The 13,340-nt window shown below is 42.7% G+C and overlaps 1 protein-coding gene across 9 annotated transcripts in view; it reads left to right on the top strand.

Annotated features, from left to right (window-relative positions):
• The window catches only part of SLC11A2 (solute carrier family 11 member 2), a 51,758-nt gene that overhangs the window by 25,714 nt on the left and 12,704 nt on the right, over nt 1-13,340 (top strand). For 5 of the 9 annotated variants that reach the window (XM_079936756.1, XM_079936757.1, XM_079936761.1 and 2 more), the window contains exons 2-10: nt 5,119-5,190; nt 6,657-6,808; nt 7,366-7,491; nt 7,926-8,045; nt 9,520-9,626; nt 10,150-10,220; nt 10,328-10,395; nt 11,781-11,936; nt 12,797-12,955. In XM_079936756.1, coding sequence (XP_079792882.1) covers nt 5,157-5,190; nt 6,657-6,808; nt 7,366-7,491; nt 7,926-8,045; nt 9,520-9,626; nt 10,150-10,220; nt 10,328-10,395; nt 11,781-11,936; nt 12,797-12,955 — 993 coding nt within the window. In that variant the 5' untranslated portion in view covers nt 5,119-5,156. The other 4 variants (XM_079936760.1, XM_079936753.1, XM_079936759.1 and 1 more) reach the window with 3 other exon arrangements.

Consider the following 13,340-nt stretch of genomic DNA (forward strand, 5'->3'; position numbering starts at 1 on the left):
GCGGAGCGCAGGCTCAGTGGCCATGGCTCACGGGCCCAGCCGCTCCGCGGCATGTGGGATCTTCCCGGACCGGGGCACGAACCCGTGTCCCCTGCATCGGCAGGCGGACTCTTAACCACTGCGCCACCGGGGAAGTCCTCTTGGTGGCAATTTTAAAAACTGATTTGGGCTATCCAAATTGTTCTTCTAGAGTTCTTGTAAATGATAAGAGAACACATGGAATTATTATTAATTAAATGTTCGGCATTTATTATAGCTAGTATGTGTTTGGGGCGGTATAATTGTTTATTTTGATATAATTTCAGACTTACAGACGAGTTGCAAGAATAGTATTAGGGAATAAATGCTTTCAGGATAGGGTGATATGATAGTAGTAAGCAGCAGGTGCTTTGGGGGAACATGAAAGAGGGCCGTTTAACCCAAATTAGAGAGTCAGGAAACACTTTCCTGAGGAGAATTTTTCTAATTCTTTGCATTCAGGTGAAACTTCCAAATCACAATTTCAGAGCTTGGTTGTTTGCACACTGAGTCAAAGTAGTAGTAAGTTAAGCTTGAGGCCATATATGCCTGCTAACCAGACGGCTTCAGATCTCTGATTGTGCGTTGTGAAGCTTTATCAGAGAGAACTGGTAAGTCCCTGAAGTGTTCATTGAGAAACTGAACGTCCCTGAGGTGTTCGTTGAGAAACTGAGTAAACCTATGTGACCTTTATGTTTTAAAAAAATAAACAATACAGGTACATGGTAAAAAAAATTTTTTTAAGTGCAAAACCGTATACAGTGTATATTCAGTGAGAGGTCTTCCTTTTCTCCTGACCTCTTTTGTGCTCCCCCACTGCTTCCTCTTAGGGACGGCAGTACCAGTTTTTGGCATGTCCTTTGGATATCGTCTGTACATGTATGTGTGTATTCTCTCTCTCTCTCTCTCTCTTTCTCTCTTTTTTGCTACATAAATGATAGCATGCTGTTCTATAAACTGGGTTTTTAACTTCACAGTCTATCTTGGAGATTGTTTCCTATTAATCCATATAGATCTGCCTTATTTATGGCATTCCATCCTATAAATGTACTAGGTTGTTTCAGTCTTTTTACACTACAAGCAGTGCTGTGGGAAATATTCTTGCACATACTTCCTGTGGGACTGTTTCTTTAGTATGCATTCTTAGAAATGGAATTGCTGCGTCAAAGGATATGTAGGCTTTTGACATTTAGACAGAAAATGTAATTAGCATTCTTATCTTTTAAATAGTCTTACAACTTTTGAGAAGGAATCAGATAAAACAGTTATTACATTGAACCATGAGTGCCATTTTTTTCCTGCTGTCGATTGCTGTTCGAGAGGAGGAAACTTACTGGCTTTAAGAAAAGGTGACACTTAGTGATTGGGGGTGAGCTAGAATATCAAAGCAGTGTTAATCATAGTTATCAGAGTACTGCTGGATTGATTCTTGTTGCTTGTATCTCCACTTGATCTTTTTCTTTTTTTTTAATTTTCTTTTTATTTATTTATTTTTGGCTGATTTATTGGGTCTTTGTTGCTGCGTGCGGGCTTTCTCTAGTTGCGGCAAGCAGGGGCTACTCTTCGTTGCTGTGTGCGGGCTTCTCATTGTGGTGGCTTCTGTTGCGGAGCATGGGCTCTAGGCGCACGGGCTTCAGTAGTTGTGGCACTCAAGCTCAGTAGCTGTGGCTTGAGGGCTCAAGAGCGCAGGCTCAGTAGTTGTGGCGCACGGGCTTAGCTGCTCCGTAGCATGTGGGATCTTCCCGGACCAGGGCTCGAACCCGTGTCCCCTGCACTGGCAGGTGGATTCTTAACCACTGCTCCACCGGGTCAGCCCGATCTTTTACTTAGCGTAATTAAATGACTGAAATGACCTGGTGGTATGGTCCTAGAGAGCAAAACTGTCTTACTCTTAACTTACTGCTTCCTTATGGGTGTTAAATTTTCATGGAGACTTAAATACTGTGCAGCACACCAAGCATACTGACCCTCTATTCCCTGCCCTAGTTATATTCTCTAGACACTATAAACAGTGGAGTTTATAGTTTGTTGACTCAATGTTTTGATGAGAAAGTTGGAATCTAGGGAATTCCCTGGCGGCCTAGTGGTTAGGACTCGGTGCTTTCAGTGCCGGGGCCCTGGTTTGATCACTGGTCAGGGAACTAAGATCCCGCAAACCGAGAGGTGCTGCCAAAAAAAAAAAAAAAATGTTGGAATCTAGAATCATTTCCTCTCTTGGAATAATATATTTCTGAGACTTCACAGAGAAAACCAGACTTCTTGTATTTTATCGGCTCTATAAGTAATTATGGGAGTAATCACTTAAAATAGTAATAGTAATTATTAAAAATTTTATCTTGAGATATTTCTGTTTAAAATTATTTAACACCTTTTCACATTTCAGACTTGGGGAAAAACACACTACTATCTCAATTTGTTTTTTTAAAAAAAAGAAATTATTTATTTATTTATTTATGGCTGCGTTGGGTCTTCGTTGCTGCACGCGGGCGTTCTCCAGTTGTGGCGAGCGGGGGCTACACTTTGTTGCAGCGCGCAGGCTTCTCATTGCGGTGGCATCTCTTGTTGTGGAGCACGGGCTCTAGGCACGTGGGCTTCAGTAGTTGTGGCATGCGGGCTCAGTAGCTGTGGCTCGCGGGCTCTAGAGTGCGGGCTCATTAGTTGTGGCACATGGGCTTAGTTGCTCTGCGGCACGTGGGATCTTCCCGGACCGGGGCACGAACCGTGTCCCCTGCATTGGCAGGCGGACTCTCAACCACTGTGCCACCAGGGAAGCCCCTTGCTTTTTAAATATAAGTTTTAAAGGCCTGTTTTGGATAGGAATCTTACTCACATGTGTTAAACACTTCTGTGCCTTCTGAAACAGGATATCAGTCATCAGTACAAAAGTAATCTAATTGAATCGGTTCTTCGTGAGTAGGGCTGCAATTAGAAACTTGAGTTATTCTTAATAATAATATAATGTTAGTATTCTTTTAAAAAATAACCACTGTTAATGCTTTTTTGCACTTCTTCCTATTTTAATTAATTAATTTATTTATTGGCTGCAATGTGCAGCTTACAGGATCTCAGTTCCCCAACCAGGGGTTGAACCCGGGCCACAGCAGTGAAAGCCTAGAATCCTAACCACTAGGCCACCAGAGAACTCCCAATAATAATATTCTTTTTTTTGGCGGGGACCGGGGGAGGATGGTGCTCTGTGTGGCTTGTGGGATCTTAGTTCCCTGACCAGGGATCGAACTTGCACCCTTGGCAGTGAAAGCACGGAGTCCTAACCATTGGACCACCAGGGAATTCCCAATAATATATATATATTTTAAAATATTTATTTATTTATTTGGCTATGCCGGGTCTTAGTTGCAGCACGCGGGATCTTCATTGCAGCATGTGGGATCTTTTAGTTGCGGCATGCGAGATCTAGTTCCCTGACCAGGGATCGAACACAGGCCCGCTGCGTTGGGAGGGTGTAGTCTTAACCATTGGACCACCAGGGAAGTCCTCCCAGTAATATTCTTCATAATAATGTTCTCAGAGCTGATTGAAGTATAAGGAAGTTGCCTCATATCAAATAGCCCAAGACTTTCCCTGTAAGAGCCATAGTCCCAGATCTGATTTGTGGTTTCCAGTTTATTGTGTGTTATCCTGGCTTCTTAGAATGATATGTAAAATAAAAGTAAAAAGGCTCTGAGTGGGGCCTAGGAGCTGTGCTGTGATTGGAATCCAAGTGGCACCGCTACTGAGTGGTCGGATGTGTAAATCCCATTTAGGTGAGGTGCTATTGTAACTGGCTGAAAGAGGGGTTGGATTTAGTCAGTAGTTTTGGGATCTGTTGGCGAAACCATCTGGTGGCTCAAACTCTGATAGGAAGGACGTTACTATTGTTCATTATAACAAGATACTTGATATTGGTGACTATAGACATGAAAGATTATGTTTTCCAAATTAGCAAGTGGTGATATGTTTTACATTCCAGAAGATAGATGAAACCTAAAACCCCCTTCAGGTCTTAATTCTGTAATTTTGCAAAATATGTATAGAATATGTCGATAGACTATCAAAGAAAGTAGAGCACTGTTCAAATAGGGGCAATAAAGGTACAATAGTGGGAAAAGATTATTTAATTAGTAAAAGTTAGCTAAGGGGAGGCTTCATCACTTTTTCAGTAGGATAGTTGTTATTGGAATCTAAGGGGGGGCAGTTAACAATTAATACTGCTTACCTTTCCCTTTCTAAATTTGGAATCAACTGAGAAATAGATTCCTTAATCAGTAGATCAAAATTTTACAAAATCAGCCTTATTGGTGGGGTTGACTGGAGAATATGCCATAGATCTGTGGCCCAATGGGCTTACTAATATCCCCCTGCCCCCCAGTTAAACTTAACCCAATAGGATGCTGGACATCTGGGATACCCCCTTACGCCAGCCCCGCCTCAGGCTGCTTATTGCTGAGGGAGAGAAGTGCAGGCATGCTGCCTTGTCCTCCTGGTGCCTCAGCTCTCATTAGTTTCTTCTCCCAGTTGTTGAAGTGTTGGGGAATGAGACCTGAAACCTTACAGCTGAAGTCTCTCTTCAGGGAAATGTGAGGCTGGGAAATAGTGACCCTCTACTTGTACTACCAGTGTGCTGGTGAGGTGCTTCCCCTTCCCCTGTTCCAGAAAATTGAAACATGAGCTTAAATTGTTAGTTAGATCAAAGAGAGTTATAGATCTCTGTCCTTAAAAACTCATCAAAATGGGGGGGGGGGTCAGTCTTTTAAATATTTGGGTTAATCTGGAGGCAGAGACTGGGTAATTGCCTAGCAGCCTCTCTGTAGATGCTTATTAAAAACTATTTGCCCACTTCCCTGAAATACCTTTTGCTTCAGTTTGGTTTTGAAGTCTTGCCAGCAAAAACATGATTAAGACTTTTACATTTTTTATTAAATATCTCTTAATCATATTCTGAAAACTGTAATTATTTTCAAGGTTATCTAATTCAATAGAACAATTATTCTTTTAACATTGTAAGGGTTCAGTCATACAGAGTAACAGAATGCTGGTTCTGAACTTGTTGGTTTTAGTTTGTTCTTGCTAATTCCTCTCCCTCTCTTTTCTCCTTTCCAGAATCTTACTCTAAGAACTCAGACACTCAGGTATCCACCATGGTGTTGGGTCCTGAGCAGAAGATGCCAGATGGTAATTTACAGCTTTGTGTTATTGTCTAATTTTTATTTGGAATTAGGCTTAAGCCAGTAACAGAAATTTACCATATTGTCCTTCTTGTCTTCCGTTCCAACAAAAATTGTCCCCACCTCCTCTCCCCCAGCCAACAATATCATCATGGAGACCTGCTCCATTCAGAGGTCACCACCTGGTAACTTAGGCTGTAAATGAAAATGGATTTATAACCACAGAGACTTGCCTCATATCTTACTTCCAGTTTTGAGATGAGCCAAGATTAGCTACAAGTTTGGTTTCTATAGCAGTAATGCTTGTAAAGGCAGTATTATTTGCAGACCTGGCATAAAACCTCTAGAGTGCTTTGTCTGCTCATGGCGCTTCAGATATGCATGGAACAGTAAAATACTGAGCCAGCACCTAATAGTGTATTTAATGAGACTTCTTACGTGCTTTGACTAATTCTTCCTGATTCTAAATTTCTCCTTTAGAATTTCCATTCCTTTTCTGTACATTTCCTCCTCAGATCAGGGCCACTTAAGGTGAAGTGGATCAGTTCCCTATAGAAAGAAAGCTTTTGTTTTTCTGATTGGATGTTGCAAAGGTTTCTTGGAAACCTTGAGATTAGAGCTTTGTGGTTAAAAATAGCCATTTGAAGGCTACAGCAAACTGGGCTTTGTATTAGCCCTTTTCTCCCAGACCCTCCCCCTCCCTGCTTTTAAAATTAACTGCAAAGTGTAGGATTTAAGGAAACACTGACGATTAATCTGAGATGAGCCCTCCTATCAGGAGGGTGATACCTCCCTCCCAAGCTCTTCGCTGCAGGCCTTAGTCAGGAGGGTTCCTGTTTGGTGGTTTCCCTGCAGCTTCAGATTTTAGCCTGAAATGTGGCAGGAGTTTGCAATTTACACATTTTTGGAGAAGCCTGATGGAGGTATAATGGCCAAGGATGATTCTTTGAGTAAGTCCTAACCAAATAATGGGGGGCAGGGAGGAGGAGAGAGGGGAGGGTCCCACTAGACTGACCTATTTCCTTCTAAAAGTTAGGATTTTAGGTTACCAGTGGGACTAGTCTGGGGATGTTATTCAATACATTGAGCCCTAGACATCACTGTTTTTAGAAGAAAATGAAATGGTTCTAAAAATTGGCAAATGGGGATAGAAGTGTGAAAGTAGGGGGAAACCATTGTGGGATTCATGCTGAAAACTGATGTAGAGCTGAGTGACGGGCACAGGGGTGAGAGGGAGCTTTTTTATCATAAGCGTTTTTGTACTTCTCAAATTTTCAGCCATGTGAACATATTGCCTATTCAAAAATTAATTTATTAAAAATATAAATAAAAATAAAGTACTAGAAATTGAGAGAGTCAGGTTCATCTTGTGCATTTAGGTATTAAAAAGATTTAATATCAGCATTTCTAAGGATGAGCTGTTAGTGTATTTTGTTCACTTTAATTCATTTCTTCTCAAACCTGTTAATTTAGAAGATGCTTCTGGAGACCACGGGGATTCTGCCAGTCTTGGGGCCATCAACCCTGCCTACAGTAACTCCTCTCTTCCACAGTCCCCCGGGGGGCACTCAGAGGACGCTTTCACCACGTACTTTGATGAGAAGATCGCCATTCCTCAGGAGGAGGTTAGTGACAGGTCCTTGGAGGAAAACATTATTATCTAGGGACAACCTATGAGTGGCAAGTCTGCTGGACAACTCCAGACCAACAGCTTCAGGTCTAATTCTGGCACGCAGTCTCTGAAGACTGAATTTTTGTAATCAGGGTAAACAGAAACTGATAAGGAAACTGAGGGCCTTGAAAAACCCGTTGCCAAGTTGGACTAGTGAGCATTTTTTCACCAAGAAAGTATGAATTCCATGTTCCCTTTTTTACAGTGCCTTTTGTCCTATTTGGGTAGTGGTTGTGCACAGAGGTACTGATATTATTGCTTGGGTTTTAGAATGAAAGGCTGTTGGAAAGAGCAGGTAAGAGAAGGCCTCTTACTTGGACAGAGAGGTGGCCAGCTTATTGATGAGAAGTGAATAAGATGGACGTGAAACTTGGGCACACCCAGTATCCAACTTCCTAAATGTTCTTACGAAGCTAATATTGCTGCTTTATATGTGACAAAATAATAGATAAAATAGATCAGCAGTTTGGAGGTGATAATCATTTTGACCTGTTTTCCTCTCTTGTACAGTACTCTTGTTTTAGCTTTCGTAAACTCTGGGCTTTCACGGGACCGGGATTTCTTATGAGCATTGCCTACCTGGACCCAGGAAACATTGAATCTGATTTGCAGTCTGGAGCAGTGGCTGGATTTAAGGTGAACATCGAGTCCTACCCCTTTCCCGTTTAAACACACATAGCACACCACATCCTTTTCCTCTACTCTTTCTGTTGGATATGAACCTCAGCGGCTACATGCTGATACTTGATTGGCTGTGACACTTCAGCAAAAAGTACTTTTCCATCTGTTTTTAAATTTTATTTTATCCACATAGATGGTTTTTTATTTTATTTTACCCACATAGTTTCCTTGAACACAGGAGAAACTGCAGATGGGAGAAACTAAGGCTCAGAAAGGTGCAAGGTGACCTAGCAGGTTCTGTGCAGAACATGATGCAGAACTCAGGTCATTTGATTCCTGACCGGGGCTCTTTCCTGAACGTAGTGTTTCCCATTCACATTGCCAAACAACCAAACAAAAAAATCCCAGTTATCTAATGAGTGTAATGGTGGGATTTTGTTCTTCTCTAGTTGCTCTGGGTTCTTCTGATGGCCACCATCGTGGGGCTCCTGCTCCAGCGCCTTGCAGCTAGACTGGGAGTGGTCACTGGGCTGCATCTTGCTGAAATGTGTCACCGTCAGTATCCCAGGGTGAGCAGTGTTTGTCTGTTACTCATATCATAGGTGACTCTGTGTCTGGCAACCTGTGCTGGCCCCCTTGTATACTGAAATAGGGGAGGATGTAGGGATCCGTGGCCCTGAGGACTGGGAATCCCAAGGGAAATTCTATAGCCCCTCTCGCGGCTGACCCATGTTTCTGTGCTCCTTCAAAATCTAACATGAGATTCACATTTCCCAGAAAGTTTCCTTAGAAAAATTCTGAGTAAACATTTACCTTGCACTCTGCCTTTTGGTACCTAGCAGTGCCCAGTTCACAAAGGGGCAGGGGTATTCTGTCTAAGCACTTTCATTCATACATCCATAGTACTCCATCGCTTTGCATTATGCATATTTTCTTTTTTGTTTGTCTTTGCCATAAATTTGAAGAAAGTGAGTTTTTTCCTTTTGCTGCAAATTATATTACACAGGATCTTTGGATTTGTTAATAATGATTTTTCAGTTACCTTGACCCTGGAGTTTACACTGTCCTCTGTAGTTTCCTTCTGGATATTTTGAACCTTTCTTGCTGCTACCTAAGGCAGGAATGGATGGACCCAATGTCTGGAAGACAGCTTTAAACTGGCCTGATCTTTAGATAAGTACTCATCTACCTGTTTGTCCTAAATGTTTAATCTCCTTTCCTGGCTGTGAGAAAGTATCCTTACCTGGTTTTTTTTTTTTTTCTTTCTTTTTCTTTTTCTTATATGCTTCTCAAAAAAACAAAACAAAACAAAAAAACCCCTTGATAATTTATAATTTCTTTTAGCTTCTCTTTCTTCATGTATCTTAGCAGTTGTTTTTTGTGACATATTTTTTGGGTAGTAGGTACCTGGAGGTGTTTTTTTTTTTTTTCCCTGGCCTCAGTGAGCCAGCACTACTTAATTGCTTTCTGCTGGATTATTTGACCAGATTAATTCCCAGATTTTGTTATAGGACACCCAATTCCAACCACTTTGCCCCGAGTCCCTTTGCATATTTGTCTTTTTTACTTGCTTGTGCATTACTACATTAAGGATGACTCTAACCTTTTCATGCTTGTTTTGTCTCTTCAGCTATGGTCAGGATAGATATTTTCTTCTGCAGCATTTCTGTTCTCTCCTGAACAATATTTTGACCATCTTAGCATCCTCATTTTCCCCTAAGACTTTTAGGATTGTTTTCAGGCAAAAAATTAAGTGGAAATAATGGATGGAAATTCCATTCTTCTGTCAAGTGGAAAGGAATGAGAAAAAAATTGGAGTCAGCCGCTGCCCTGACCTTGACTCACAGGCTCTGCCACATAGAAGCAGTCTGGTCTTCTCCAGCAAGGGGCCAAGTGGAGCTGAGTTCTGGTACTTTATCTCTAGACCGAAAGCTTTTAAAGGACTCTTTATGGATCAGTGCCAAAATGTGAATTCCAAACTATGGGGGAAAGTTCTTAGAAATGATTAATTAGAACCATATCTTTCTGCTGTTTGGTGTTTAGGTTCCACGAATTATCCTGTGGCTGATGGTGGAGTTGGCTATCGTTGGCTCAGATATGCAAGAAGTTATTGGCTCCGCCATTGCCATCAATCTCCTCTCTGCAGGAAGGTGAGGGGGTTTTTCTCTAGAAAGTAATCAATGTTTTGCTAGACTTCCAAGCAAGTGTAAAAACAAAAACCCAACTCATTTTCAATTTTCAAGATTCAACTCAAGTATCAATACTTTTTCTGTGGAACCTTTCTGGAACCACCTTCTTCTCTCTTGGCAAATGTAGGTTCTGTATCTTCCATGTTCTTATGTTGGGTCATGAGACCCAACACACCCTTTATTATCCAGGGTGTGGCAGTGGGTATTACAATTAATTTGTATGTCAGTTTATCCCACTAGACAAGTGAGCTTGAGAGATAAGACCCATACTTTTCAGCTTTGTATCCTGGTTGTCTGAAATAGTAGACAAAGTTGAATGAATGAGTTACTTTACTTGGTGCTGTGCCTGGCCTCCTGCCACTGTTCCCTTTTCCCTAAGTCCTTGCTCCTCCAAGTGTTGTATAGCTGGAGAGCTGTTGGGAAGAGAGTGTTTCTCAATGTTTCTTTTCTTTCCTTTAATCTCCATTTCTTATCTCTGACCTAGGGTCCCGCTATGGGGTGGAGTTCTTATCACCATTGCAGATACCTTTGTATTTCTCTTTTTGGACAAATATGGTAAGCAGAGTGGGAAGGGAGGGGTCAGTCAAAGGAGCTGCTTTCCATCACATGGCTGATGGGGGAGTCTGCCTTCTGTGAGCTCACTGCTGCATTTTCTCCCTTAGGCTTACGGAAGCTAGAAGCATTTTTTGGTTTTCTCATCACTATTATGGCCCTCACATTTGGATACGAGGCAAGTGTTACAGGCTGTTCATTAGCTTTTTAAAACAATTTTTTTTCCTTTTTATTATAAAAGACAGTATTTGTTAACAAAAAGCCAAATTCAGTCCTGAGCAAATTTGGAAGGAATAAGAGGTAGCAAAGACTAGTGTCCAGGAAGGCCTGCAGGGACTCCTAGGTCAAAAATGATTAGAATTTCCAGGACTTTCCAGACTAGACTCCCTGGTTCCAAGTTGGCCATCCCAACAACAGAACAGCCTTGGAGAGGGTTAAGGAAGGGATTGCAGGGTTATTCTTGGCTGTTACCTTAGAGGGATTCTGTTTTTGTTCATCCTGGTTGATAATAACTGCAGCTTGGACTTTCTCTGTAATGCAGCAGTTAATGAACTATGGGGGATACAGTGCATGTTTCCCGGTTTGTCCCCCAACCCAGATACTCCATTGGGTTAACCCTAACCCTACTGTTATATGCACCTACAGTAATAGCACCTTTCTATATCCAATTGTTATAAACTGATTTCTGCTTATTGACCTAGCTAAACTTTTTTTTTTTAATTAATTTATTTATGGCTGCGTTGGATCTTCGTTGCTGCACATGGGCTTTCTCTAGTTGCGGCGAGCAGGGGCTACTCTTCATTGCGGTGCGCGGGCTTCTTACTGTGGTGGCTTCTCTTGTTGCAGAGCACGGGCTCTAGGCACATGGGCTTCAGTAGTCGTGGCATGCGGGCTCAGTAGTTGTGGCGCATAGGCTTAGTTGCTCCACGGCAGGTAGGATCTTCCTGGACCAGTGCTCGCACCCGTGTCCCCTGCATTGGCAGGCGGATTCTTAACCACTGTGCCACCAGGGAAGTTCCTGGCTTAGCAAACTTTTAAAAATGCATCTACTCTGAGTAGATGATACAGCTTGGTCTAAGGCTTCCAAGAGAAATGCCAAACCAGGAAAAAGTGTGTATGAGAAGTGTCTCTGAATGAGTCTCAGCAGACGCTAGTGGCAAACATAAGTGATTTTTACATACATAGGTGAACACAGGAGCATGATTAGCGTGGGTAATCAAGAATTGACTCTCTATTCTTGGGTGTGTCTCACAGGAGTTACTGTGAAGCTAATATCAATAAGGCCCTTAGTAGCCATTTTATTTCTTTAGAGTATTAATTACATTCTCTACACATCTATTTTGTTTATCTAAAATATGATGGGAAATATCTGGATACCCCAGTCCTAAATTCTCTGACCTTGTACTGCTTGGTTTTTTTGGATGGTTCTGTATTCCTCATTTCCTATGTAGCTGTTGATGAAGGGGTTTAAGGAGTAAAGGTTGCAGAGTGTTCCCTAGCACTGTGTTACTGCCCTGGTCTCATATTCCAGTAAAGGCTAATAGCTGTTCGGTTGGTATGTAGTATGTTACAGTGAAACCCAGCCAGATCCAGGTCCTCAAAGGCATGTTCCTGCCATCCTGTTCAGGCTGTCGTACCCCACAGATCGAGCAGGCTGTGGGCATCGTGGGTGCTGTTATCATGCCACACAACATGTACCTGCATTCTGCTTTAGTCAAGGTAAGCAAAACCCATATCTCAGTGGCCTGTGTAGTTCATGGGATCTTTTCCTTTGGTTGCAAGGGACACACACTTAGTTTACAACTGTTAGAGCCCCGAAGGAGCAAGATGTTTTTCCACAGTTGGACTCCACACACTTGGACTCTGTTTTAATCACCAAGGTGACCAGAGATAACTGACCCCATAAAGAAGGGACTAAAGTCCTTCTTAAAAGGTCTGAAGGTGCACCGTGTCTCTTGTGTTTAAATCTCAAAAGCCTGAGTGGCCTCGTGGAGGTCAGGAGGAAAGAGCCCAACCTGGCTTTTACCAGTCAGTCCAACACAATAGTTTGCTGGGCGATTTCAGAGACCTTTGTAATTAAGGTTATCTGCCCCTTAGGTCTGAAATCAGGTTGTTTTTGTAGGTCAGTGTTTTTTTGTTTTTTTTTTGCGGTACGCGGGCCTCTCACTGTTGTGGCCTCTCCCATTGCGGAGCGCAGGCTCAGCGGCCATGGCTCACGGGCCCAGCCGCTCCGCGGCATGTGGGATCTTCCCGGACTGGGGCACGAACCTGTGTCCCCTGCATTGGCAGGCAGACTCTCAACCACTGTGCCACCAGGGAAGCCCAGGTCAGTGGCTCTTGCAGCCACAGTAACTGAGAGCTCAGCAGTCACTCGGTCACTTTTCCGTTTGGGGATGTGTGGTATCATCAAAGGGTCATGGAGTTCTTACTCAGTGAACCAGGATGTAGGCGGAGTCTCACATTTCATGTGGTTAGTTGTTTGCCCTCTAGGTCTTTCAGCTGACTCCAAACTCATGAAATATTACAAGGAAACTTGTTCCAACTAGTCAAAAAAATGACCGTTGCTGTTATCTCTCTAGTCCAGACAGGTAGACCGAGCCAATAAGGAGGAAGTTCGGGAAGCCAATAAGTACTTTTTCATTGAATCCTGCATTGCTCTTTTTGTTTCCTTTATCATCAACGTCTTTGTCGTCTCAGTCTTTGCTGAAGCATTTTTTGAGAAAACCAACGAGCAGGTGGTGAGTAAGCCAGGGTCCTGGGTGGTAGTGAATGTTAGGGTAAAGAGGAGGCTGGATTGGGGTAGGAAAAGGTGACAGTGACTTAGAGCTCAGGGGAAATAGATCTCAAGCCTGAATGCTGCTCCCTAAACCACTGCACTAGTCGTGGGTTACAGTCTGGGGGCTGTGACCAAGCCTAGACCCATCTTCCCAAGCTTTTGACAGGGAAGGGAGCTTGCCTCAGACAAAGATTGCCTCATGCTATTATTAGTGGCTTCACGCCTGTTTGACTCTTTGTCATCCCCTTTTGTTTCCTGCTACCCAACTACTAGCCACTTGCCAGTTCTGCCATTTGGTGGTGACAGGTTGGGCGGAGCCAACAAACAGAAAACAGAAACTGTGGCTA

Source organism: Stenella coeruleoalba (genome assembly GCF_951394435.1).
Source record: "Stenella coeruleoalba genome assembly, chromosome: 11".
In the NCBI taxonomy this organism is placed as follows: Eukaryota; Metazoa; Chordata; class Mammalia; order Artiodactyla; family Delphinidae; genus Stenella; species Stenella coeruleoalba.